The 25,616-nt window shown below is 35.3% G+C and overlaps 1 protein-coding gene across 9 annotated transcripts in view; it reads left to right on the top strand.

The window, feature by feature from the left end:
• Nucleotides 1-25,616, top strand: part of NRP1 (neuropilin 1) — a 163,303-nt gene that overhangs the window by 74,609 nt on the left and 63,078 nt on the right. For all 9 annotated transcript variants that reach the window (XM_087893002.1, XM_087893007.1, XM_087893003.1 and 6 more), the window contains 2 exons: nucleotides 5,854-6,009; nucleotides 8,841-9,007. In XM_087893002.1, coding sequence (XP_087749128.1) covers nucleotides 5,854-6,009; nucleotides 8,841-9,007 — 323 coding nt within the window. The remainder of the gene's footprint in view (nucleotides 1-5,853; nucleotides 6,010-8,840; nucleotides 9,008-25,616) is intronic.

Below are 25,616 nucleotides of genomic sequence, written 5' to 3'. Positions count from 1 at the left end.
TGCAGATCAAACTTTGAATGCTCAACAACATGCTCATGTTTACTGCCATTTGCAGCATTTCACAGTCATGTGACTATGTTTTGCGATGATTTTACCATCGTACTTCTTGTTTTTGACAAAACCATGCCCATAATGAGCCATTGGTCAGCATAACAACCATGGCATTTGCTTAACAACTGCCTTGTTTGCCTAATGACTGCTACAACATAGATTGAAAACTCAAGTCAGTCATGTGAATGTTACATGACTGGTTTTACAATTGTTTTACAATTGTTATGACATACAACCACAATGAGCAAACTCTGCGTCTTGTATTATTTCCTATTCCTTCATGACAGACACCTGGTATTTAAGGCTGTCTATTTTCCTGCAGTGAAATTCATTTTTCCTATGGTTTTAATTTCTTATACCAAGAGACAAAGTAATGCAGAAAATGTGTTTGTCACTTGTGTTTGTCACTTTCCTACTCCTTAAAGTAAGATTTAGTATTTCCCAGTTACACAATTCCAGCTTTAGAATTGATGCTTTAAAAATGAGACCGAGTACTGTGTGTCTTAAAATGTAGTAATTTTTAGCAGTAATTTAAATGGGTCCAAGCTAATCTATAATTTCAGTTTAAACAGTTAAGAGTAAATGTGCTCTGCTGAAATCTATTTGACCTTTGGCTCACAAATTACAAGGCAAAGAAGGATTAATAGCAGCTTTCAGAAAAGACTGACACATACTAGCTAAGCAAGTAGTGATATAATCTCATAAATTATTGGTCAAGACATTTTCCCTGCAGTGAATCATCTGACTATGGTCACCTTTTACACTACATTAAGTAATTTATTGTCACTTGCAAGGGTTTGGGAGCCTGAAATTGAAAATAAAAAGAGAGAATTTTTCAAGTATGCTCTGTACTTATGTGGGAAGATTTTTTTAAAAAACCTGTTTTCATCTTGCTCAAGTCAAATCAATATTACATTATCTCAGTACAATAGCCTTACATGTTGCATAATAAAATCCCTTACCTCTTAATATGATATTCTACAAGGTTTTCATTTGCTGAATATACATAGTTATACAGGAGACAAACTGAACTGTGAAAACTGACAAACATATTCAAATGAATTAAAATTCAATTTTATAAAGACAATATTTACATGGAACTTTGAATTAGTTTCAAATAAGTTTGGTTTTACTACTTAGAGAAAACTTTTTTGGAGGGAATATCAGATCTATAGTCTAGAAACTGTAAAAGAAAGCAGCGGCAAATCACTCATATTGCCAATAAAACATGTGCCCATCAAGTAATCAGAATAAGTACTGCAGTACAATTTAATGGGACTCCTTTTTTTTCCCCCTAATTAAACTCTGTGGCTACAGTGATCAAAAGATTTAGTGAAAAAGAGCTAAACACAGATGTTTGTTCATTGAACAGAAGGCAGAAATACAATGAGAGGAGAAGTCTGGATACTGACTGGTTCCATGTTAAAAGCACAAAAATTCCTATATATTGTTTGTATGCACATACTGTAGATGTGCATGATTGACTCATACACATCTACAGTATGTGCATACATAGACATAGAAAAGAAAAATAAGCCACAAATGGGGAAAAAATTCTTCTGTAAACACATTGCCAATTACCAAAGTTCAGGGTTAGCAAATTCTTCAGAGCTGTGGTGGTGCAGTGGTTAGAATGCAGTATTGCAGGCTAACTCAGCTCCCTGCCAGGGAGGAGGGGTAATATGTTGACTCTATAAATTGCTTAGAGAGGCTGTAAAGCACTATGAAATGGTATGTAAGTCTAAGTGCTAAGTGCTATTCAGCTGGCAAAAATAAAACAAGTGCCACATATTGACCAAAATTTCTTTCTCTTGACCAAGTTTCTTTTTTTATATTATTTCTCTTCAGATTGTATAATATGTTGCCTTTTTTGCCAATTTTTTTTTATTCATAGCTATCACACAGAAAGCCCGTTTTGTGTAGTGATTAAAGGCTCCAGGTTAGAAACCAGAACATTGTTGAGTGCTGGTTCTTTCTTACACACAAAGCCAGCTGGTTTACTTTGGGCCAGTCATTCCCACTCTGCCCTAGGAAAAAGACAATGGCAAATCATTTCCAAAACTTTTATCAAGAAAATTGCAGAGACTTGTCCATGTTGTCTTCAGGAGTCAACCCAGATATTTTTCATATTGAAAAGGTGTATAAGCCTTTTAACATAATAATTTGATTTATTCATGGTAGATGAATTGTTACAAATAAAACAATGTTGTACATAAATAGGAACGGGATCCGGAATTGTTAATAGAAGCATGTTTTGTTTTTGTTAGTTTACTTACCTAACAGAGAACAAACTCTTTGTTACTTTCCTAAATCATGGCCAAAAAAACATTGCCATTAGAATAGAAAGTAGTAGAAGATTGCATTTGGTAACATTTATGAAAATTTGTAAGGGTTCCTCAAAGTGAAGGAGACCTGAGGAGAGAAAAAAAAATGAAAGCAGGTAGTGGATCGCAAGAAGGAGGAAACATAAAGGGTTATTTTGGAAAGGTTACTGCAGAGTTTGAAGGGAAGTTGTGAAGGGAAATAAGGCTTTATGGGTAAAGCTGTTGAGAGAGAAGGAAGGGACAAGTATATTGATTTAATTCTTGAGAGTGGAGAAATGATGATGGGGAAGGAACAGAATCTGTGTAGTGTTTGGCTCCAAGCCATATGGAAATTGTGGTAAGAGGCTCTTAGGCTTAGGAGCTTTAGCCAATCCTGTTATAGATTTTAACTAGCAAAAGATTTGTTGTTCTTAGCTTCCAGAGGCTAGTTCACTGGCATATATCTTCAGTGAATACCTCTATTATCGTAATGGAAAGGAAATATTTCATACTGAATGTGAATTATTTCTTTAGTGGCACATAATATGAGCAAAGGAGGAAAGCTTGAAGCTACAAAGCATGGATAGGGATAGAGCAGTGTTTTTCAACTTGACAAGTTTAAGATGTGTGGATTTCAACTCCCAGAATTCCAGGGAATGCTAATTCAGAATAGAATATATATATATATATATATATATATATATATATATATATATAGTAATTAAACCGTATTTTCAGGGATGACCATGAGATATACTCAGAATAGAAGATGATATGATCAAAGCTCCACCTGTTTTGTATAGGCACTGCATGTATGACACACATTTATTTATTTACCACATCTGTACTCTTGTTGGCTACCTAGTTATAAAATAAAAGATATATATATGTATATATATATATATATATTAAAAATCAAATGTACGGTATCAAGTCTGCAAAGCCTCAGAAAAAAATCAATATTCAGGTTTTTTTATGGAAGGCAGAGAAGTTTGGATACAAATAAATGTTAGAACAGGATACAAAAGAGCCATCATTGGAAAATGGCACTTCTAGACTTTGGCTTTCTTTTCCTCCCCAAAATGGGAACAACGAATCTTTCCCCAGTAAGTCTGGTGTACTAAAGATGACTTGGAAGCTAATAAGAAGCCAATGCAAAATCCAAAGAAGTGGTATAAAAACAAGCAGACACCATTTCCACTATCTTTCTTTTTTCTGTTTTTAACCACAATTTACAGACATCTGTGAGCATTATAAACTGGTTTCAAAATGTTGCACAGATGCACAAATCTATGGATAAATAGATTGAAAACAATAAAAGTTATCAATATTATTTAATGTTCCGGTCATTAAGCAACCACCATAGCTAAGCAAATGTGGCGGTCAATGGGCAGTTTTGCTAAAAGCCGGACCATGGCATTAAATGATGAAGATTGTGATCACATGATGATGGGACACTCCAAATGTCCATACATTTGAACCAGTGGAGGGTTTCAAAAATTTTTACTACCGGTTCTGTGGGTGTGGCTTGGTGGGCGTGGCTTGGTGGGCGTAGCAGGGAAGGATACTGTAAAATCTCCATTACCACCCCACTCCAGGTGACGGTTACTGCAAAATCCCCATTTCCACCCCCACCCAGGGAAAGGATACTGCAAAATCCCCATTTCCTCCTGATCAGCTGGGACTTGGGAGGCAGAGAATAGATGGGGGCGGGGCCAATCAGAATTTTTACTACCGGTTCTCTGAACTACTCAAAATTTCCACTACCTATTCTCCAGAATTGGTCAGAACCTGCTGAAACCCACCTCTGATTTGAACCAGTTGTTATGTACCTATGGGGGTGGGAGTGGCAGTCAGAACTCCAGAACCAGGTTGTAAGTAGCTCTGAGAAGCTCAATCATAACTTTGCTAAGTGGATGATCATTAAATCAGGGCTATCTGTATAGTTAAATTCTTCATAATTATTGGCTGGGTTTCCAGATAAAGTCAACTATGAAAAAGAAATGATGAATACTGTACTATAATCCCATTGAATCCAAAGCAAACTAAGTCAACCAAAACCTGATCTAACTGATCTATGTTTGATATCATCTAAATACAACATTTTTAATATATACATTGTGATTTTTAAGGAGGGCCTATTTTGGAGCAAGATTTGACTTGTTGTATTCCATGTATTTCTACCACTTGGCATATCATGGAGACGATATGCACATATGGTACCCCAGCCATCAAAAATATTGCTTATGTTTTGTTCAACTGTCAATTACATGCCCCCTTAGTAAGGCATAGATACTTATCATCTGTAATGGAAAAAACAGCCAATTGGAATTTCAATCACAGATTTTCTTATTTCCTCCTGGACTCTAATATATCTATTATAAGCAGAACTTACAATATATCTATTGTAAGCAGTTTATAATTAAGGCAATTAAGCAAAAAATCCAATACATCAAACAAATTGAGGTAACCTCCTGTAAGAGAGATGCATTTGCCTAACTACTTGTATTACGTATTTTATCACTGTATTTCCTTTTATCTGTTTTATCATGGAATCATATTGTGTACTTTATTTTATTTCTTCTATTGATGAGATAGTAAGAATAAACAAATAAAAAAACTATTCTAATCTACACAGTGAAAATTCTCTTTAAGAAATTCTTGTTCTGTGTATTTCTATTTTTTCTGTATTGCTTGGTTTAATTCTAAAAGATAAGATACTTTTTGTTTTATTTCAATTTAACTTTCCTTCTTGTTAGTTTTTCATTTAGAGTGTTTTATCTTCTAGATCTGCTTATGAAAGCCAAATCGTTTGTTCGTTCTTAAGTTTGTCCTGAAAAATGTTCCTTCATATTTATAATCATTTATCTTACAATTTATGACATCATACTAAAATACATTATCTGGAAATATATGTTGTTTATTCCTATATCTTCCATTATTAATTGAATTATAGTTAGATGGATTAATCTAATTTTGTTTGTAATGTCTTTTACCCCATGTTCATTCATAACTCCATTTTGTCATATTTGTCATAAATGTATAATTTTTAATTTAAAAACTTAAGAAAATAATATTTATGTACTTCCATAATTATACTTTTTGTATTTTATTTCAAAATGTCACTTTAATGTATTTCTTCTTAGTTCTCTAAGAATACATCACAAAATTCAAAAAAGTATGTAGATCAGAGTGCAAAAATCAAATTTATTTTATTAAAGATATCTAAACATATTTTTCAAGTATCTGTAACTGGAATATCATGAGAGCAATACTTTTGTTGCAGAGCTGAAACAATAGATTGTTTCCTGATTAATAAGATGCAATCACTGGAGGATACTTTCTACTTCCTGTCATATAGGTCTCTCTTCCTATAATCTCTTGAGTAACTTCTACTAATGCATAATTGTGTTGTTACAAAGATTTAACCATTTGTAGCTGGAAAGATTCATTCAACCCCTTTGTTCTTTTTATATATGTATTACTATCTTCCTTTCAGTTGGTCCTCACATTGGACGATACTGTGGACAAAACACACCCGGTCGTGTCCTCTCATCAACTGGCATTCTCTCCATGGTTTTCTATACTGACAGTGCAATAGCAAAAGAAGGTTTCTCTGCAAACTATACTGTGGTGCACAACAATGTTCCAGAAGGTCAGTATTTTAGTCATCCTTCAGAGTGCTGCATAAGATATTCTCTGTATCTTCTCTCCTGCTGAGTACTGTATGAAACACATGGAAACCATAGATAAATAAGACCTGTGTCCTTTTGCGTGCACATGTTTTTAAAACAACTCTTCTCATTTTCAGTGTCAAGAGACATATCCACCCCTATTAGTTCCTGTAAAAAGTCATTAAATTATAGATTTCCCCTACCCTTGTTGAAACTGAGAACATTAAATTTAAACAATGAAATCCAACTTAGATATAAATTGCCCAGGACTTCATGAATTATAATTATTTATGTATATGGTCTATTCTTCAAGTACATTGCAACCTGTATTTGGCATCTCATTGCTGCAACACTGAGGAGGAATATCAGTGAGATTGGCTTGCAAGATCAGCTTGTTTTTTCATTTATAGAATATGAATATAAGATTATGAGGATATATTAGGTATTAAGTTAGAGGCTTGAGCATTCTGATATGAGTAATGTGCTCCACTGCTTAACTAATATTTAACCATTAACTAAACCTAGACCCCTCATAACTCATTGGTCATCGCTTCAGAGATATTTCCTACCTAAACAGAGAAACAGAATGACCATGAATGGGGGGGGGGAAACAAAAAAACATTGGGAGTGGGAGAAACTTCCAATTTCCTGCTAGCTTTCCCTTGACTTTTCTTGTAGAAAGCTTGCAAGGAGTTTTGGAAATGTCAATCACATGACTTCAGATAATCAGGACAGCGCTGCATCTCTGAAGAGTCACAACTTTGCCAAATTTCAAATCATAGGTCCCATATTCTGTACACATTCTGTAAGTTAGCCCAGTTGAAGTACATTGATTCAAAAACTATTGCATTATGATGCACAATTTCATCCAATGAAGGTTACAAACAACCAACAGACGCAAGAGTTTTTTAATATATAGATTTTAATATAGAGTTTAATATATAGATTTCTCACAAACCTGTTTTTTAGTTTTCATGAATAAAAATAAGAACACGTATTATTTATGCAAACACATAACACTTTTCACCTTAAATCTGATTACTGAAACAAATGTGTTCATTTAAAGATTTTGTTAAATATGAAGATAGAAGGTAGGTAGATGTACAGAAGGTAGATAGAATTGGTATACAGATGCTACTCTCTTATTTAATAACAATTAAAATTAAATATCTTCAGAAAGTATGAACTATCAAAATATCATTCCATTCGTAGCCCAGCCAAAGACAGTGCAACTAAATACATGAAGCCATGAATAATATTAAAATAACAACAAAATGCTGAGATTCATAGGAAAACAGCATTTCTGACCATTTTCATTCTGCATGTAGGGGAACTTAGCTATAAGTAATTCCAAGATAGAGCTAAAGGTCAGAGTCAGAGAAAAAGAGAGGAAGGATCAGGAAAAAAGAGGAGGGGGGGACTTAAATTTAGAAATAACTGTCCAGGAAAAAAACAGCATAAGCAGGAATCCCTCTATAGTGAGACTAGAAATTACCACTCTAATAAAGGAGAATATTTGTCGGGATTGAAATGAGGGGTCCTTAGTTGTTTTCTTGCAAGCATTTCATTATCCAAACTAGTTACATCATGAAATGTCTCCAGGAAAACAACTAAATTCAGAGAGCACCAAGAACCTCTAATTACCACTCTGAACAGAAGATTATTCTACTTCAAAATTTGGGAATCTCTTAACAAGGACAAGTGATCTGTTGTCTTTCAAGAATTATGAATCCCATCTATTGCCAAGTTATCTGCACCTGACCCCAAATCTTTCGCTTGATTTGTTTGCTAAGCAAAATAATGTTAAAAAACAAAAAAAATGCTTATTCTCTGTTTTATGGAGATAATTCTTCAATTAATAAGCTTGAGGGCTCTTGATATGAAGCAGCTTTATAGGAGATTCCACTTTAAGTTTCAGGAGCTCTTAATTGCACAATACAATTGCAGCAGACAATATCTAAAACATATTTTCTATTTTCAAAGTAGCAACCCTGCTACTTTGGTACAATCAGTTATAATTTTTCTCTTTGGCTTTTTAAAAATATTTCTTTCAATGGGAAACATTCTGACCAACCAGATCCAATTTGATCTTTTCTAATAAAATTTCACACATGATTTAAATTGCAGTTAAGATTAATTATATTCATCCCTTTGTTTGTCCTTTCTTATGTTATTATACCATTTATTGCTACAAAAATGTTTTCTTTGTATGAATTTAATGTTTGTTATAAGGACTAGAATGAGATGAGGTAAAGTGTGTGTGAAGAGCAGATAGATAGGTTGTAATGCAAAAAAATTCTAATCAAAACAAATACATCAAATACAGAAATTTATTCAAGGTGAATTGGTGTACCTTAAATAGGCTAATTTACTGAATGCATCAAAACTCCAGACCCATTGCTCCTCTGGGATTGAAATTTGGCAAAGTTGTGGTTTCTTCAGCATGGTCACATGGCTGTACTACCACCACAATCAGCCACAGTCATATAATTGTCATTGCCAATGATAATCTGCCAGCTTCCTACAAGGAAAGTCAGTGGGGAAGTTGAAAGTTGCTCCTATTTCCACTTTTCGTTGCCCTCTTATAGTCATTCTGTTTCTTGGTTTAAGTAAGGTAATGTCTCTGAAATGATCACCCAGCAAGTCATGGATTGTCTAGCATAATCCTGAAAGCTGAAATCAGAACTTTCTGTTGCAGAACTTTATATTGCAGCGGTTTCTTATTTATAAGGCAACATAATAATACTTAAGTATTCCTGCCTAAAAGGGATGCAATAAGAATATCATTGCTTGTTGTTGTTTTTTTGCTCAGACTTCCAGTGCATGGAACCACTTGGCATGGAATCTGGTGAAATTCATTCTGACCAGATTACTGCCTCTTCCCAATATAACCCCCAATGGTCATCTGAAAGGTCCCGTTTAAATTATCCTGAAAATGGATGGACGCCTGAAATTGATTCTACTAGAGAATGGATACAGGTAAGAAAAATCAAACCATGTTTATAAAAGGCATACAAATGTGTTAGCAAATTTTCAAGGATAGCAAACAGACTAATTAAAGTGATAAAGAAATTTTTCAGAATGTTTTTTTTTCTTTTTAAAAACAATATTGGGGGTGGGGGAAATCTATAGAAAATATAGATTCTGTGTCTGAATGTCTTCACTCTTTACATCCCCTATTAGGTTTATATCACAAATAAACTAATTCTCAAAGGTATAGAGGGAAGAAGGTCAAGAAGACTCATTCTTTTCCTTCCTGATTTTTTTTTCAGTCTTCTAAGCACAAATATCAGATTTTGTTTTAATGGGAAAAGTCAATATTAGTTTAACAGGCACTTAAAGTGAAATGGTCTGATGAAACAGGCTTGGTAATGAATGATATTCAAGAGTTGCTTAGTACATGGATACACAACTGAAAATTTTACTTGTGACCTATGCTTTTCACAAAATTAGACCAAAGTTGAAATTGTATATACTTTTTTTGTATACTAGAATATTAGACTTGTGTCCATGACACCGAAGTGGAGCCAAAGAGGAGCTTCTTTTGTAAATTTAAAAATGAAGCATGAAATGGAACACTAAAGCCCTGTTCATCAGAGGTGAAAGAAAATGTTAAGAAGTAGTTAATGAGCTGGTGCAAAGTAACCTACATTCAGTTTGGCAAAAACATTTGCACTCTGAAAGAGATGTGGTTAGCTTTGTCAAGGCAAAAGGACAATGCATTTTTTCTTAATGAAACTATGCACTTTGCCTTAAGTTACTGTGGGTCATTGCTGTGAGAGAAAACTTCTTTCTGCCTTTTCTGCCAGACCTTTCAAAAACATTTTCCTAGCTGAGCCACTTCGGTAATATTATATGATTCATTCTGCATCATGGAAAAAAATGGGGCATGCACCCAAACATTCTAAATTAAAGAACTTCAACATGTACTACAGGGTTGCCCCACAGTGTCCAGCCAAGAAAAGCTTTGGCAGTTTTAGCAAACTAGCAGAGTTTGCAGTCTGTGAAAAGTCCCAAAGTGCTTGCTAAAGCCATCTAGAAACATTTTGGATGGAACCATTGAATTTTTTTGCCTTGAGTGTCCACCACTGAAGGGTTTTCTCAGTCTCCTATAATGCAAGATCTGTAGGAGAAAGCTGGAGGGAGTTCTAGAACAAAGCAGCACAAAGCAACACAGTTGGTTTGCTTTCATCTAGAAATAGTAACCCACAATGTATCATAAAGAAACTTCTGAGGGGTACCATATCACTTAGTTTCTACAATCAGGCCTGCATGGTTTTGTGCAGACCTTGGTGCATATGTGTCACCTTTCTGCAGGAGGTGCATTGCTTGCTGATTTGCTTCCAGGTACCATTTGAGGTGCTGGTTGTCACTTTTAAAGCCCTTAATGCCTTGGGATCAGGTTATCTGAAGGATCATCTCTTGCCAGCCACATCCATCCGTGTTCTGACCCAGTTCCCCAAACAAGACAAATCCTCTGTAATTGAAGCAATGATTCCTTTATTAGGAGCGCCAGCAGCCCCGGCAAAAAGTTTCTCTTTCACTGCAGGCTAACAAGTCTATCTGGCAGGGAGATGAATATTTGTCTGCCACACCTATTCATCTCCGCCCACTGCCTTTTATCCCCAGAGCTAGGGTTGGGCTTCACTAGCAGCGGTGGCTCTTCCTTCCCAAGGATTGGCCCATGGATGCTGTCCTCTCCTCTGCCTTCTGCACATCTGTGCGTCAGGCATTGTACCCAGCTGTTCCTCCTCTTCTTCATCAGCCACCTCCAGACCTAGGGACTGTTGACTCTCCATCTGAGGGCTGACGGCCGGCCGGGAAAGTGGTTATGGGATGCATGTGAGTGAGGTATGTGAGAGATGAGGGAGTTTTACCCAGACAACTTGCATCTCTCTCATTTTTTGTACAACTGAAAATGCAAAACTTTTTTTAAATCATTTATGGCAATAAAAACCTATTGGGTAATTGCTGTAGAGCTGAATCAAAGTAATGCTACTAAAGCACCAGATCTTTGTTTTTAAGACTCTGATGAGAATTCATTAATTAACAGAATATTTTTTCTCTTGCAGTGTTTAATTAGAACTTTCACTTTCCTCTTTAACTGTGATCCAAATTCATCTGAAGACAATAGGATCTAAAGCAAAAACTTTCACATTTGTTAGAATACTAACGTAGTGTTGAAAACTTCCAGTAGTTTAAACAAATAGGCCAATATTCGTGTTTTTATTGTTTTCCATAGGAAATACCTAACTGACATATAGGAATAATGCATCATTAGTCATCAATAAGAACATTCATATCCAATGTTTCCTTTGAGATTAGCTGTCTGCAAGAAAGCTTACAAACTTTTTTGAGTAGTTATCAGCATGTGGAAGAAAGACAGAGGAAATCTTTCATTCTTTAACTTTTAGTCCACAATGGGACTCTCAAATGTCCAGCTTTTGAGACCTCAGCACAGCCTGAGCAGTTAAAAATCAGTTAATGGCAAGAAGTAAACATATTCCCACTTTGGTGTGGCAAACCAAAATCACTTAATTCTGATTCCTAACGAATAAATAACAGGAAAATTCAACAAATCTTGCCTGTAAAGAAAAATAAAACGCACTTTTTATTGTCAATTATCTCCACAGATTTGCATTTGTATTGTTATCTTTTCATCCAACTTTTTCAAGAGGAAAAAAAAACACATTCCAAAAAAACCACTGATTATTCATCACCTTGATAGTTTTAAATTTTGGGATTTTTTAAAAAAAATATTGGTGGGTTGTCAATTTTCCCTCATAAACTTATGAAAAAGCTTCAGATGGAGCAATGGTGGAAGATTTTATTGAGCTGGATTTACTAACAATTGCTCTCCGTCCAGGTGGGAGATGGAAGGGGCGCATGGGTATTTCATAGTTAACCTGTTATTGTTTGTCATTTCTTACCTTGGTTGGCCAGAAATAATTACCTTGGTTGGCCAGAGATAATTATTTCTTACCATGGTTCAGATGGTGGAAATGTTTGATTATGAATGGAGAATGGCTGTTAGTCTGGGATTGGGATACAGAATGTAAGGCAGAAGTCTCTTTGATACCTGAAGTCCATCTTTTAAGAGGTAGGTTTTGCTTGTGGGTATTTAGGAAGGAATGTATGACAGGGAGGTTAAAAACAAGCAATAACATGCCAGTAGTGATGGTTAAGGGAGGAGTGGCATGGTGTCCTAGTGATGAAGATGCTCGCCTTCCCTCAGAAGGTTGAGAATTCAATACTAGGTAGCAGCAGATATTTCTCTTTCAGAACACAAAGAAAAAAAAATCTGCTGCAAACTCTGCTTAGGTGTGGGGAAGGGCATCCGGCCACTTAATGTTCAGCTCTACTTAGTCACTCTGATTCTACCCCAATTAAGGAACTACAGTATTGTAAAAAGAAAAAAAAATAATGGTTAAAGGAGCTATGCCGGGAACTGGAAGTGGGACAGGCTGTTTGTGTGGCCTTGGTGTTTAGAAAAGGTTTTGCACTCCAACTAATTGAATTAAACCTTTTCGCCTGGTCAGTGGACTTAGATGGCCTTGCCAAATCAAGCATTCATGATTTAATGGGTTTCAAAGATATAAATAAGCACAAGATAGCCAATAAAGAGATAAATGCATAAATAAATGTGACCAAGAATAATTGAGAGTGGTAAAATAAAAAATTAAACAAAAATTAACATTTTAAAAATAAAACAGCAGGTTTTAAATAAACTCAAAGAGCCATGTAAACCAGGTTCAGCAGGTTCTGACAGGTTCTGGAGAATCAGTAGCGGAAATTTTGAGTATTTCGGAGAACCGGCAAATACCATCTCTGGCTGGCCCCAGAGAGGGGTAGGAATGGGGATTTTGCCATATCCTTCCCCCAGGAGTGGGGAGGGAATGGGGATTTTGCAGTGTCCTTCCCCTGGAGTGGGGTGGGAATGGGAATTTTGCAGTGTCCTTCCCCTGGAGTGGGGAGGGAATGGAGATTTTGCAGTATCCTTCCCCTGGAGTGGAATGGGGATTTTGCAATATCCTTCCCCTGGAGTGGAATGGAGATTTTGCAGTATCCTTCCCCTGCCATGCCCACCAAGCCACACCACGCCCACCAAGCCACGCCTACAGAACCGGTAGTAAAAAAAAAATGAATTCCATCCCTGCATGAAATTATAATTCTTAGATTGAAATATTAGGAGGAATAATCAAGAATACTACTCATTGGAGTTAAAATCCAGAAGGGTTACTGCAAGTTTACCAAAACTGAGTCTGTACACCTATGTATGTTCTATTTATGTTTCAGGCCTTTTCAAATTGGAGTAGAATATTCTTTTTTTTTTTTCATGTTACCTTTATATTTAATTAGGAGCAAGGGGCTATATAGCTGAAGTGCAAATCTAATTGCCCCTCATTAACATATAGTTTTATGAGTAAAAAGAGTATAGTTTTTCTAGGTCTGTAATCTAAATAACAAACATGTTAATAGGTACCAATGACCAACAGCGCTAGTTCTTAAAACCAGTAAGAAGGCCAACATAAGGGTTCCACATCTGTTTTTAGTGAAATCTATTCCTGTCTGTGGTATTTAAAATCTAAGGAACTCCTGTTATTGTTCAATTAGAATCCCAAAGGAGTAAAATGTTAATCAAATCCATAACATGCAAGGATTTTATTATTATACTTTCAATACATTCCTTTTAAAATGCTGGCAGATTTTTTTCCTCTGGCAGCAATAATTAAATTTTTAAAACACATTTAGTCTGTACATTTAGAACCAGTAGTTATATTTCAGAAACATTGTATTTAAATAACCAATAATTTAAAAGTCTTCAAGCAAAACCTGTATGTTTGTAAACATAGTTAGCACCTTCTACTTCTTGAGTTTTGAATTGCTTTCTTACTGCTTTTTTTTTAGCAATTTCTAGTCATGACCTTTGCTTATCCACATTTCCTTGAAAAGGAATATAATCTGGAAGAAAATTATATAAAAATTGAAAATTAACAGCTTGTATGACTGCATGTGCTCACGCAGAGGAATCACAAAGTACACAGATGGCAAGAGAATGCATTACTTATTATGCCGATTATTATACTGAATTGAACACATAAGAGTGTAGAAGAGCTACTCCTGTGGTCAGATTTGTGTATGAAATCAAAATAGTTGTTCTAAATCTCCTCTTTATATATACAGATCACTAAGTCATGTTGATGCATGCTTGAAGATTCCAGACTAATTATAAAGTTGTTTGCTTATAAACCACTTTTCAAGCAATATTTTTCCTGGGCAGAAAGTTCAACAAAAACAATCCACATTTCAAAATAAGATAAAATAACTATTTATTTAATCAAAAGCAAAGACAGATTTTCAGCAGGGCTGATGTAGTAATAGTTGTAGTAAACATTGAATGAAGTGCATAGAAAAAAACTTAAATATTCAGAGTTATAGTACTGAAATGGTGACCATACTCATTGATTAAAAGATGGATGGATGGGTGGGTGGGTGGGTGGATGGGAGGAGAAAGAGAAAAAAGAGAGACAGGCTAACTTTACTATTGAGTAATAATTCTAAACATTGTGATCAACACTTTTGGAGATAAGTATAAATATACATATTCGTATATACATACATATGGGTTATGTTTTGAAATATGAGCAAAATAAAAAGGCATCCTCTGGAATTTCACATATCAACATCGTGCTAGTAACTAATGAACTTTTTAAAAGGTATAGTCAAAGCAAGAGGATGCTGAACTAACAAAGGAAAAAGGGAAACAATGTTTTGCAGATGTGTTTACAGGTTACGGCTGTGTACCAGACCAGTGTCAAATAAAGCTGGAACCAGATGTTTAAGTACTTTTCCTTGCATCAAGAATGGTTCCCATTGCTCTTAAAAAGAAACTCAAGAGAGAACTTAAGCAAGGAAACACATGGAAAAACTGGTGAACATAAATGCTAAATTCTGAGGTGGCAAAGAGAAAAAAAAATAACTCATTACAAGTTTGTTTTATTGCTAGAGATTTAACTCATTGGAGACCATTGTCACATTCTTACAATACATTACAGAATAGGACACATTTGTCTAAAGCCTATTTTATTTTATTCTCCTATATCACATTCCGATTACTAGCAACCAAATAAGGAAAACAGGAATAGTCAATGCTTGCTTTTCTAGATTATTGTTTGAATGACAACATCAAAACATCTACAGTCATTATCATTATGTCTTAAAATTGATGTGTGAAATGAAAAGGTACATACTGCGTTTCCTCGAAAATAAGATCCTGTCTTATATTTTTTTTCAACTCTGATATAAGCGCTTGGCCTTATTGCCTTGCGCTCAAAAGCCTGATTGGTCTTATTATCAGGAGATGTCTTATTTTGGGGGAAACAGAGTATGTCATGGAAATCCTGAGATATTAAAGCTTGACCCAACAAAAGATCACAATAACACCCTAAAAACACTTCTAAAAAGATGTAGACATTGAATCTAATAAGACGCAGATTCAGCCTCTTATGTGCTGGATAGAAATGTTCAGTATATGTAAATTGTATATTTGATAACACACAGGCTGTTGAAAGTATAAATCAAATGCAGGCGTGCTACTAGCAGAAAAGGAACTTGGAACACTTAAGTCCAAATAAAAGCTGGTACCATCACAGAAATGTTTATCTACCCATGTTGGCCCCAACATTGGCACAAGTGACTCCATCATGAGGAAGCTGTCTGAGGAGGCAAGGAATGCATTTGGAATGAAACTGAAAATAAAACTTCATATGGATTGAAAGAAATAATAACCAGAACCCCAGGATCAGCCTGAAAGAGGTGCAGTACTGCAAAAGTATTTATTCGCTTACCCATCTACATGCAGTCAGATAAGTTAGCTGGGGGAAACTGGTTAAATAGATCAGCTGATTATGAAAGAAGGTGATTGATAAGTGTGCCCAAACCCTTAAGCTTTTCCAGCTACAGAAATGAGCCTATTGTGAGAGAAGTGGCCCAGAGCTATTTACAGGTGGTCCTCAATTTATAATCATTCATTTAGTGACCATTCAAAGTTACAGCAGCACTGAAAAAAGTGACTTATGACTGATTTTACACTTACAATCATCCCAGCATCCCCAAGAACACATGATCAAAATTCAGACTTGGCAACTGACTCATATTTATGAAAGTTGCAATGTCCGGAGTCATCTACAACCTTCTGACAAGCAAAATTAATGGGGAAGCCAGATTCACTTAACAACTGTGTTATTTACTTTACAACTGCAGTGATTCACTTAACAACTGTGGCAAAATTCACATACAAATGTCTCGCTTAACAACAGAAATTTTCAGCTCAGTTGTGGTTGCAAGTCAAGGACTACCTGTATTTATTTAATTTATGTAATCATCTTACCGATAGTATATGACCGACTATATATGACCAATATAAAACAATTTCTGTATAAGAAAAATAAGCTAAAACATTTATCTATAGTTACAATGGTCACTTCCATCAATGACAATCAATACAGCCATTGCTTAGGCTGTACCACAGTTATTATATCTTGGATAATAGTAAAATAATAAATACATATACTGGGCCTTTCTGCTATAGGTGATAGAACCATTTCCATGAGCGTAATAATATCCATTCTTTCACTAAACTTAAACAAGTTTGAATAAACATTTAGAAAACCCTCTCAGACAAACAATTACAACCGAGTCACTCAAATCACTTAAAAGGTTGTTTTAGAAGGATTCATTCCGTGTCTATTGATGACTCAGCATATCACATGAAGTTGTAATGTTGCTTAATTCATCATGTGAAATCAGCCACTCTAATTTGTAAACCAAAGTGTATTCCAAATCCATCCAATTGCATTTTATTCCATAAACATAGTTAAACAAAACCATAGTTTAATACAATATATAAACTCAGCCAATCATTTTCTTAGGCTTCAGCTGTATAGTTATAATTTAATGCAAATTTAGAAACAGGAAACAGGAATATAAACATTTTTGGACAAAAGTCAACACATAAACAAATTATTTGCTTTAAAAACAATGCATTCAGTAATTTTGGCACACAATTTTGTAAAATGAGCAGGATATGCGTCTTCCCCAATATATGTTCTATTGTTTGGAGAAGTATTCCAAAGGGCATACTTTGCAAGCAAAATTTATCAGGTGGGCAAATTTCTGGTGAAAGGCTAAATATAATATGATATAAAAGTTGGTAGCTAACTGCTACAAATCAGAGTAGACTAAAATGGGCAGCCCTTTGGGGACAAAAGGCACATTTTGACTTTTGAGAAAATCATATATGCTGCCAACTGCTGGCAAGGAGTGTTGCCCAGTCACGAATAGCCACAAATGCAAAACATTCATTGACAATAACAATATATAAAATTTATATGCCACCTGATTTTCAGAAACTCTGAGTAATTTTCAATTGTTGCTGTAATTATGGAGAAAGCTAACTGGTGAGAGTACTCCTTACCATTTTATCTTTGCTTCCACCCCACCCACCCACAAACACATGGGAACTCTTTCAAGTGCTGGCTTGCAGCCACCTGCCGTTATTATTTTACAGGGATTATGAAATTAGAGGCTAGCATTTTTGAGTTTTCCATTAAAAGAAGTCTTAAAAATAAAATCAAATAGGTTGCAAAGCTTGGCAAGTTTCAAATGAGTTGGTTGAATTATATTGCTTGCTAGTATATTAAAAAATATTCAAGGGCCTACAGTCAAGAGACAAAGCAATGAATTATGGCCACAAATGTCTTGGGGAAAAGCTTCTGAATGCAAATTGATGAGCCCCTTCTTTTCTGATGAACTTACAAAACTTTGTGTGAATGTCACTGCTGCATTTGAATGAATGTTGCCCCACCCCCACCCCAATATTTTATGGAACCCCATTTCATGAAGGACCTGACAGATAGATTCTACATTTGGAGTCCACAGCACTGAGCTGAATGGATGGATGATCTGGATGTAGTAGAGGATAACTTCATTTGCCCTTACCTAAAAAACCCTGGAAAAGTATTCAACCCATTTTGTTGTTCAGGGATAGGGGGAATTGCTCTGCAGAAATGAAAGAGTTTGCCCATATTGTGCTCATAGCAAAACAAAATGCCTGTTATAATTTCCAGGAGTGATAATAAAAAATGAAATGTCATAAACCGAATAGAACACTTGGTTTATTAAATGTGGATCTGTAGGGAGATTAAATAAATTGATTGTGAATTTTTGTATTCAAGACAACCTTTCAGAGGGAAAATAATCCTAGAAAATGGCTTTACCTTAGCTGCACTTTATTACCAGTGATTGTTATAGAATGGTATTGGATACATGTTCCTGAAAGCAAAAAGAGAGAGAGAAAGAAAAAGAAAAAACAAACATTCACTCCAAATTTTCATTGCCTGTCCCTCAGGCATATGTACAAGATGTTTAGATAAACTCTCCTATAAACGCCAATCTAAACAACTGCCTGAAAAGAAATATAAACTTGCTGTAAAAAATTATGTGTCATTCACCAGCCAATTTATATATGAATGTGTGTGTGTGTGTGTGTGTGTGTGTGTGTGTGTGTGTGTGTGTGTGTGTTTCTGCCTACTATGGAAACAAACATTTGTACAGATGTTAAGGTGGGATGCCATATGACAAACTGCAATTATTTTTAGAACATCTTTTTCTTAACGGATTTTGCTTGGAAATCTTGCTAGAAAAATCCTTTCTACATCAGTGCATATCAATGTTCGTTTTTCCCTCAGTTGCAAAATGATAAATATTAAAAGAATAGGGTGTTGTTTCATAGGTTGAGTGAAAAAGGAAGTGAAGTCCATTTGGAAGCATCTGTAATACTATATCAAAAAATCAATTCAGAAGTACTTTGGAGCTCACATGAACAAAATTCACTCTGCTATTTGTTGTAACAATCTACCTTTCGGTTTCTACCTAAACCAGAAGGCATATGCTCATAAAGTCTCATTAACTTCTTGAAGTAGTGTTATAAATAGAAATAGGTAAAAAGGTAAAGGTAAAGGTTCCCCTCGCACATATGTGCTAGTCATTCCCGAATCTAGGGGGCAGTGCTCATCTCTGTTTCAAAGCCAAAGAGCCAGCGCTGTCTGAAGATGTCTCCGTGGTCATATGGCTGGCATGACTAAACACCAAAGCCGTATGGAACACTGTTACCTTCCCACCAAAGGTGTCCCTATTTTTCTACTTGTATTTTTTACATGCTTTCGAACTGCTAGGTTGGCAGAAACTGGGACATGTAATGTGAGCTCACCCCATTACACAGCACTAGGGATTTGAACCGCTGAACTGCTAACCTTTTGATCAACCAGCTCAGCATCATAGCCACTGAGCCACCGCGTCCATAGAGATAGGTACACACACCTAAATATAATATTATTATATTATTAAAATTAAATATTATTAAAATTAAATAATACTATTTATGAATAATTATTTAATAATAATATTAAAATTAAAATATTAGAGATAGGTACACACACCTAAATATAAGATCACATTACAAGTTGTGTACAAATATTAGTATTTAATTAAATATTAAATACTAATCAACATTGAATTGATAGCATACAGTGGTATTACTAGCTTAGCTTCACCAGGCTTCACTAGGCAGATATATAACACTTCATTTTTCATGCTGCTTTTCAAACAAAAAAATATTATGGGAAATTCTGGTCAACTTAGAGGGCCAACCTAGCTGTTCATGTACTCATAGTAGATTAAAAAAACAATTTACAATGGTTTTCCAAAAGATACTTTTCCAAAAGGCAAGTGGACTTTCTTGTTTTTCTTCCTTGCAAAGATTTTGCTTCTCAAGAATATAAATCCTTCCATTCCCCACAATTCAGTTAGAACTGAAGATGCTTTTTGGATGACAAGTGAAAAATTTTGAAAGAAAAAACCCAAGAAAGTCCAGTTGTTTTTTGGGAAAGCACCTTTGGAATAATCATGACCTGGAATCTCCATAGAAATTTACAATGGGCAGCGATTGCTTTATTTCATTTTTCATGTTGTCTTTATTTCATAGAGCAGAAAAGTTCCTTTAATAGTAGGCAAAAGTATTATATGTCTGATTTCTAAATAAAAACTGACTTCACACATACTACTTATGGATATGATCACTCTTCAGTCATACATTTAATCAATTTCCTACTCCGTGATATTTTTAAAAATACAAAGTACATTTAAAAGACTTTAGATGCTGTGGCAAAAATTTGGGTAAAAGAACTCTTGGACCATACATTGTCCATGTCTTTATTCCAATTTGATGAACCATGATTTATTGACTCAATAGAGAGTTAGATCAAGGTTGACTCAGCCTTCCATCCTTCTGAAGTCGGTAAAATGAGAACCCAGATTGTGGGGGCAAGATGCTGATTCTGTAAACCACTTAGAGAGGACTGTAAAGTACTGTGAAGTGGTATATAAGTCTACGTTCTATTGCTATTACATAACTTGTTAAACCTTAGATTAGAATTTATGAAATACAGTGTTTTAAGTTTATCAACTGTGCTAACCCTAAAATATGTCACATTATGCCTAGGGGTAGTTAAGCTAATCAACATGATTGTTAAGTGAAACATGTCCTCATTAAATGAATCTGGGTTCCTATAATTGATTTGGCTTTTTGGAAACTGGCTGGGAAGATTGCAAATGGAAATCATGTAATCCTGGGTTGATGCAATATTATAAACCCAAACCACTTGCCAAGGGCCCAAATTTTGATCCTGTGACTATAGGGATACTGTAACAATAATAAATTCAAGGAGTTGTTCTAAGTCTTTTCTTCCAGCATCATGGTAACTGACTGAACAAATGTTAGAAATTGAATGCTATCTCTATTTGAATTGAATTACTTACTTTAATGGACAGGGAGCCTATTCATCGAACTTCCTTATGGGTGTTTAATACCTGTATCTCTTCCATGGGACCTGGGTGAGGCCAGGAAATGTTGAAGCTTTTTTAAAGAACCACATAAATGTCCCATGACTGCTGCAGTACTCGTTTCAGTACATTTCTGAGAAGCTTTTTCTGTTTGGAGTCCAAATAAAAACTCAAATTAAGCTCAAGGGAACTTGTTTCTGTGTAAATAAGCATACAAGTGCAACTTTCATATTGCTAAGCCAAAAAGAATCTCTTTTGTCTGTGTTTTATGCTCAGAATTTGTTATGCAAGCAGTGTTGGTGCTACATATTATCACAAGATAAAATATAGGTTTAATTATATTGTAGTGCATAGAATCCTGTATTTCATTCAAATAATAAATAAAATGGGATTTCTGTTCTTCTAAAACTTAAACAGTCATGTCATGAATTGATAAAGTGATAAGTGAATTTATCCATTAAAAGATGTATTACCATGACTTTGACAAACCCAGTTTATTCATGCTTTTCAGTACACAAGCCATAAGCAGCAAATCTATTGCTAGCTATCAGCAAGCTATGTGGCTCCTGTGAATTTTCAACATTCATTAAAAAAAATGGCAGAGTGGCTAAAAGAAATTGGAATCCAGCTAACTAATCCTACAAAACTGTGGAGGGCCACAGGCTTTTTTAAAAAAAAAAACTTGTTGACTTTCCTTATCTGAAGGAATGAAGAAATTGAATAGGTGCTGTATTTCCCAGTTTGCAGGTAGAATAATGAGGAAATTTGTCATGCTGTTCTTGAAACAAAAAATTGTAGCCCTAAGTGATGGATATAAGCAAATCTGACAGGATAAATTGTTGGTGATGAGTTTTCTAGTAACAAAAAATATTTTTTGAACAGAGAGGATCACAATCTATATTAGACAAGCCATAAAGTAATAATGAATGTACTGGAGCCGAAGAAGGTCAGAGAGGCAGCAGAATTCAAAATTGATAAGAAAGCATCTTCTCCTTTGCAAAATTGAAGCTCTCTTATATATTTTGCCTAGACTAGTTTGCAGGCTGTATGATGATATAGGATAGAAGGGTTCAGAGGCCATGTGAGTCATTTTGTCTCTACCAGGTCCCATTAAGTTTCTTGTTGCCTGGTCATTCTATGTCTACATCCATGTGTTTTCCAGCTTTCTTTTATTCCTCTGCTGAACTTTGCCCTTTTTACAACTCCCTCATAGGGATGGGGGAATAGGAGGTCAAAAGGATCTTTGCTTGAGTGAGTTAACTACTTGCCCTTCCAGAATCAGTGCATTCCACTGTCCCTGCAAGCTTTTTCTTGCTTTTGTTGTTCTTCTCACTTCCTTTCATCAGAGGAATCAGGAGAGAAAGAGATGCAATTCCATCTTAGATGAACCTGAAACGGTTTAGTTTTCTTCCAGTTTAAAACATTCCTGAAAAGGAATTCCTCGTTTTAGATTTTACATCTGCCCGACAAACAAAAGTCCCTTACAGCTTTGTTTTTTAAGAAAGAAAAAAGAAATATCCCACACTGATTAAACGAAATCCATCTCTGTTGTCTTTTACAAAAGGAACCAGACTCAGATGGGATGTTTAAAGTGAACATCTGACAAGCAGCTGGTACCTATGTAGCTTGTTGTTTCTCTTTTGCATGGCCTCCTGTGCTGAACTCATTAGATCAACTTTATTACTTCTGTAGTATGTTCATAATTTGCTTCCTTATGCAAAGATGCAGCTGGATTGCAGATAGAGATCCTTGGTAAATTTTACTGAGATCATATTAACTCTTCAAAGAACATTGAGCATATATTCCTTGGTCAGCCATGAGGAGTAATTGAAGTATTGGATTAAGACAAGGAGACTTAGATTCAAGATCATTCATAGCAATTCATGGGCTAATTTTAAATCGGTCACTGTCGTATTCAATTTACCTCACAGGATTGTTGAAATAATAAAGTGAAGGGATATTCTCTTATGAGTTACTTGAGCTTTGGAAGAAATATACTATATAAATAAAATAATCCAAATATAAATATATGAACTGAATTTCTGGAGTTACCAAGCAATTTTAAATGTCATACTTCTTTTTAACAGTACAGAAAGTTTCAAAACATTTCCTCCTGCCAAGAACTTACTACCCAGCTTTTAGTTCCAAAATATTGGAACTATTTTCAGTGGCAAAACTGTGTGAAAAATAGTCATTTATTTATTCATCGCAGCTTTACTTTCATAAAAGCACCCATATGTTTTTCAGGAAAACACTCACCTAGATAGACTGTATACAAAGACTTTGTTTTAGCACCTTTAATTTTGATAGAAAACTAAATTTGATAGAAAACTAAATTTTCAGTATGGATATTCTTGGACTAGAATATCCATACTGAAAATTTAGTGAAGAAGGGAAATGGATACATAAACATCTGGTTTTCTTGGATAAAACAGGAATGAGCTGGATGAATAAAATGCCTGCTCTCTCTGCTTTTAACATGTCCAAGCAAGCAAGTTCATGAGAGGTAGGGGTGTCATGATTTCAGAACAGGATTCCCTACCAGAAGAACTGACTAATGTCTCAACAAATCTATAGAGATTCTCAATCATCCAGGTCATGGTTCTCCCAAAGGTGCTTTTTTTCCAAAAAAAACAACTGAACTTTCTTTGGAAATACCATGTAGACTTATAGCACTTAGAATTATATACTCCTCCATAGTGTTCTACAGTTCTCTGTGAGCAGTTTACATATGTCAGCATATGGCTCCCAACAATCTGGGTCCTCATTTTACCAACCTCAGAAGGATGGAAGACTAAGTCAATCTTGAATCGGTCAGGATTGAACTCCCGACTGTGGGCAGAGTTTGCATGCAATACTGCAATCTAACCACTGCGCCACTATGGCTCCTGAAGAAACGTCTTGGGTGAGACGTAAAAACATCTTCAAAGGAAGAAGAAGAAGTCCAGTTGTGTTTTGGAAAGAGCGCTTTCGAGACAATCTAATCAAACCCAAGTAGGAAGCTTGGTAAGAAGTCCAACAGGCCACAGGGGACCAGTTATCTTCTCTTGTTTATTCATTCACCCAAGTTTCCTGAAAAGGGTTTGTTGTAATTATACTGAGCTTCAAGTCTGCTTGGCTTTGCCTGGCTGAATATTAAAATGCATCAATTGTTTAATGTAGAGAATACAAAATTAAAATTATTATTAGGATAATAATTTGAAAAGACAGTATTTCTTGCCAGCAATCAGAATCCCTTGTAATCACAAGCAATGCTTGTCTCCTACAAGAATGACTGGCAGAAGGGCTGCAAAAGTAGGGGAGGATATGGAAGAAATCCAAAAAGTTTGGGACATTTGTTTCTTAGTTTTGAGGATTTTTGAAAGCTCCAATTTCAAGAGCGCAATTCATTACGAGGCTTTCACGGTTCTATAGTCTATGGACTCCGTTCCAGAAAGGTTTTTGTACTGGCTGTGCTAAACATTCCACTGCATTTGAAACTACAGGATTAAGTAGTGGTTTAAAAACAAATCTAAATCACACAAAAAAATATATATTCTAAGTGTTAATTAAAAGGAGTTAGTTTCTGAATAAGCTATACTTGCGAAGGATTTCTAAGAACCTTGGAAGAGACTGGGGAGTTCATTCATATTTCTTTTTCTGTTGACCTAGTGATTGTGAAATATCTTAGGTGCACATTTGCAAGCTATCTCATTGCCAAAGCAAAGCTTTTGGCTTTGGAACAGGAATATTGTATAATCAGCCATGCTCCTTGCAGACAGAAAGCAATCTTTTTCAAAGATGCCAGCAGTAATCAGCTTCTGTTCCTAACGCAGAATAACTTTTCAATTGCATAAAAAGCTTTGGATTACAATGTTCCATGTTGTCATAGAAATGCGTTGATTATGCTTTCATCTCCAGATTTTAAGATGTTACCAAACAAGAGGTGAACCACAAAAAAGGATATCTTTTATGACTCTTTTGAAAGTATATGTTGATTATATATGTCCATAAAGATATAATTTAATGGAATACCTGAAGGGCATTTCCAATTTGGTTGCAAGGCTAAGCAAACAGTGCCATAAATGTAGGCTTATGTAGGTTCCAGGGGATATATTATATACTGCATATTTCTGAACCAATTTTATTTTTCATGGCCTACGTGTAAAAAAGGAATCAGAGCTAATATATACCAGTGATATTTTTACCTCCCAAGATAGGAATAGCATTTTTTCTCTTATTCTCTTCTTTCACATTTAATTTTTTATACTTTCCATGCTGGAACAATTTTTATGCTGAAATTTGGAAGTATCTCAAGCCAAAATGCGTAGTGTATGAACCTGCTATACTGAGTCCTGTTTGTCTCTTCGTATCCGAATGTTGATTGCCAAGTTTTATAGCTACAGCAGATTTTATTATTCAGAAACAGAACCAGATGGAATGCCAGTTCAAAGAACATGTCAGAATTAAATATTTCTCTTTTTAATTAGTTGCTTCTGATTTATGCAAGAAAAAATTAACATAAGACAAGGAGAATGTGCCATACATCCAGATGTGACAAGGCCTAGACAAGCACTGTCTTTTCCCTGTCAAAAAGATAGGTTCTCTTGCCCCCCCTCACAATTTGGGGAGGGGGTGACAGGACTTATAAGTGTGGCATTGACAAATGGCAAAGACCTGCCTTCACTCCATAATGGCAACATTTAAA

This window comes from Pantherophis guttatus, chromosome 4 (assembly GCF_059756535.1).
Source record: "Pantherophis guttatus breed Tessera chromosome 4, ASM5975653v1, whole genome shotgun sequence".
NCBI classification, from domain to species: domain Eukaryota; kingdom Metazoa; phylum Chordata; class Lepidosauria; order Squamata; family Colubridae; genus Pantherophis; species Pantherophis guttatus.
This window is presented reverse-complemented; position numbering and strand designations above follow the sequence as displayed.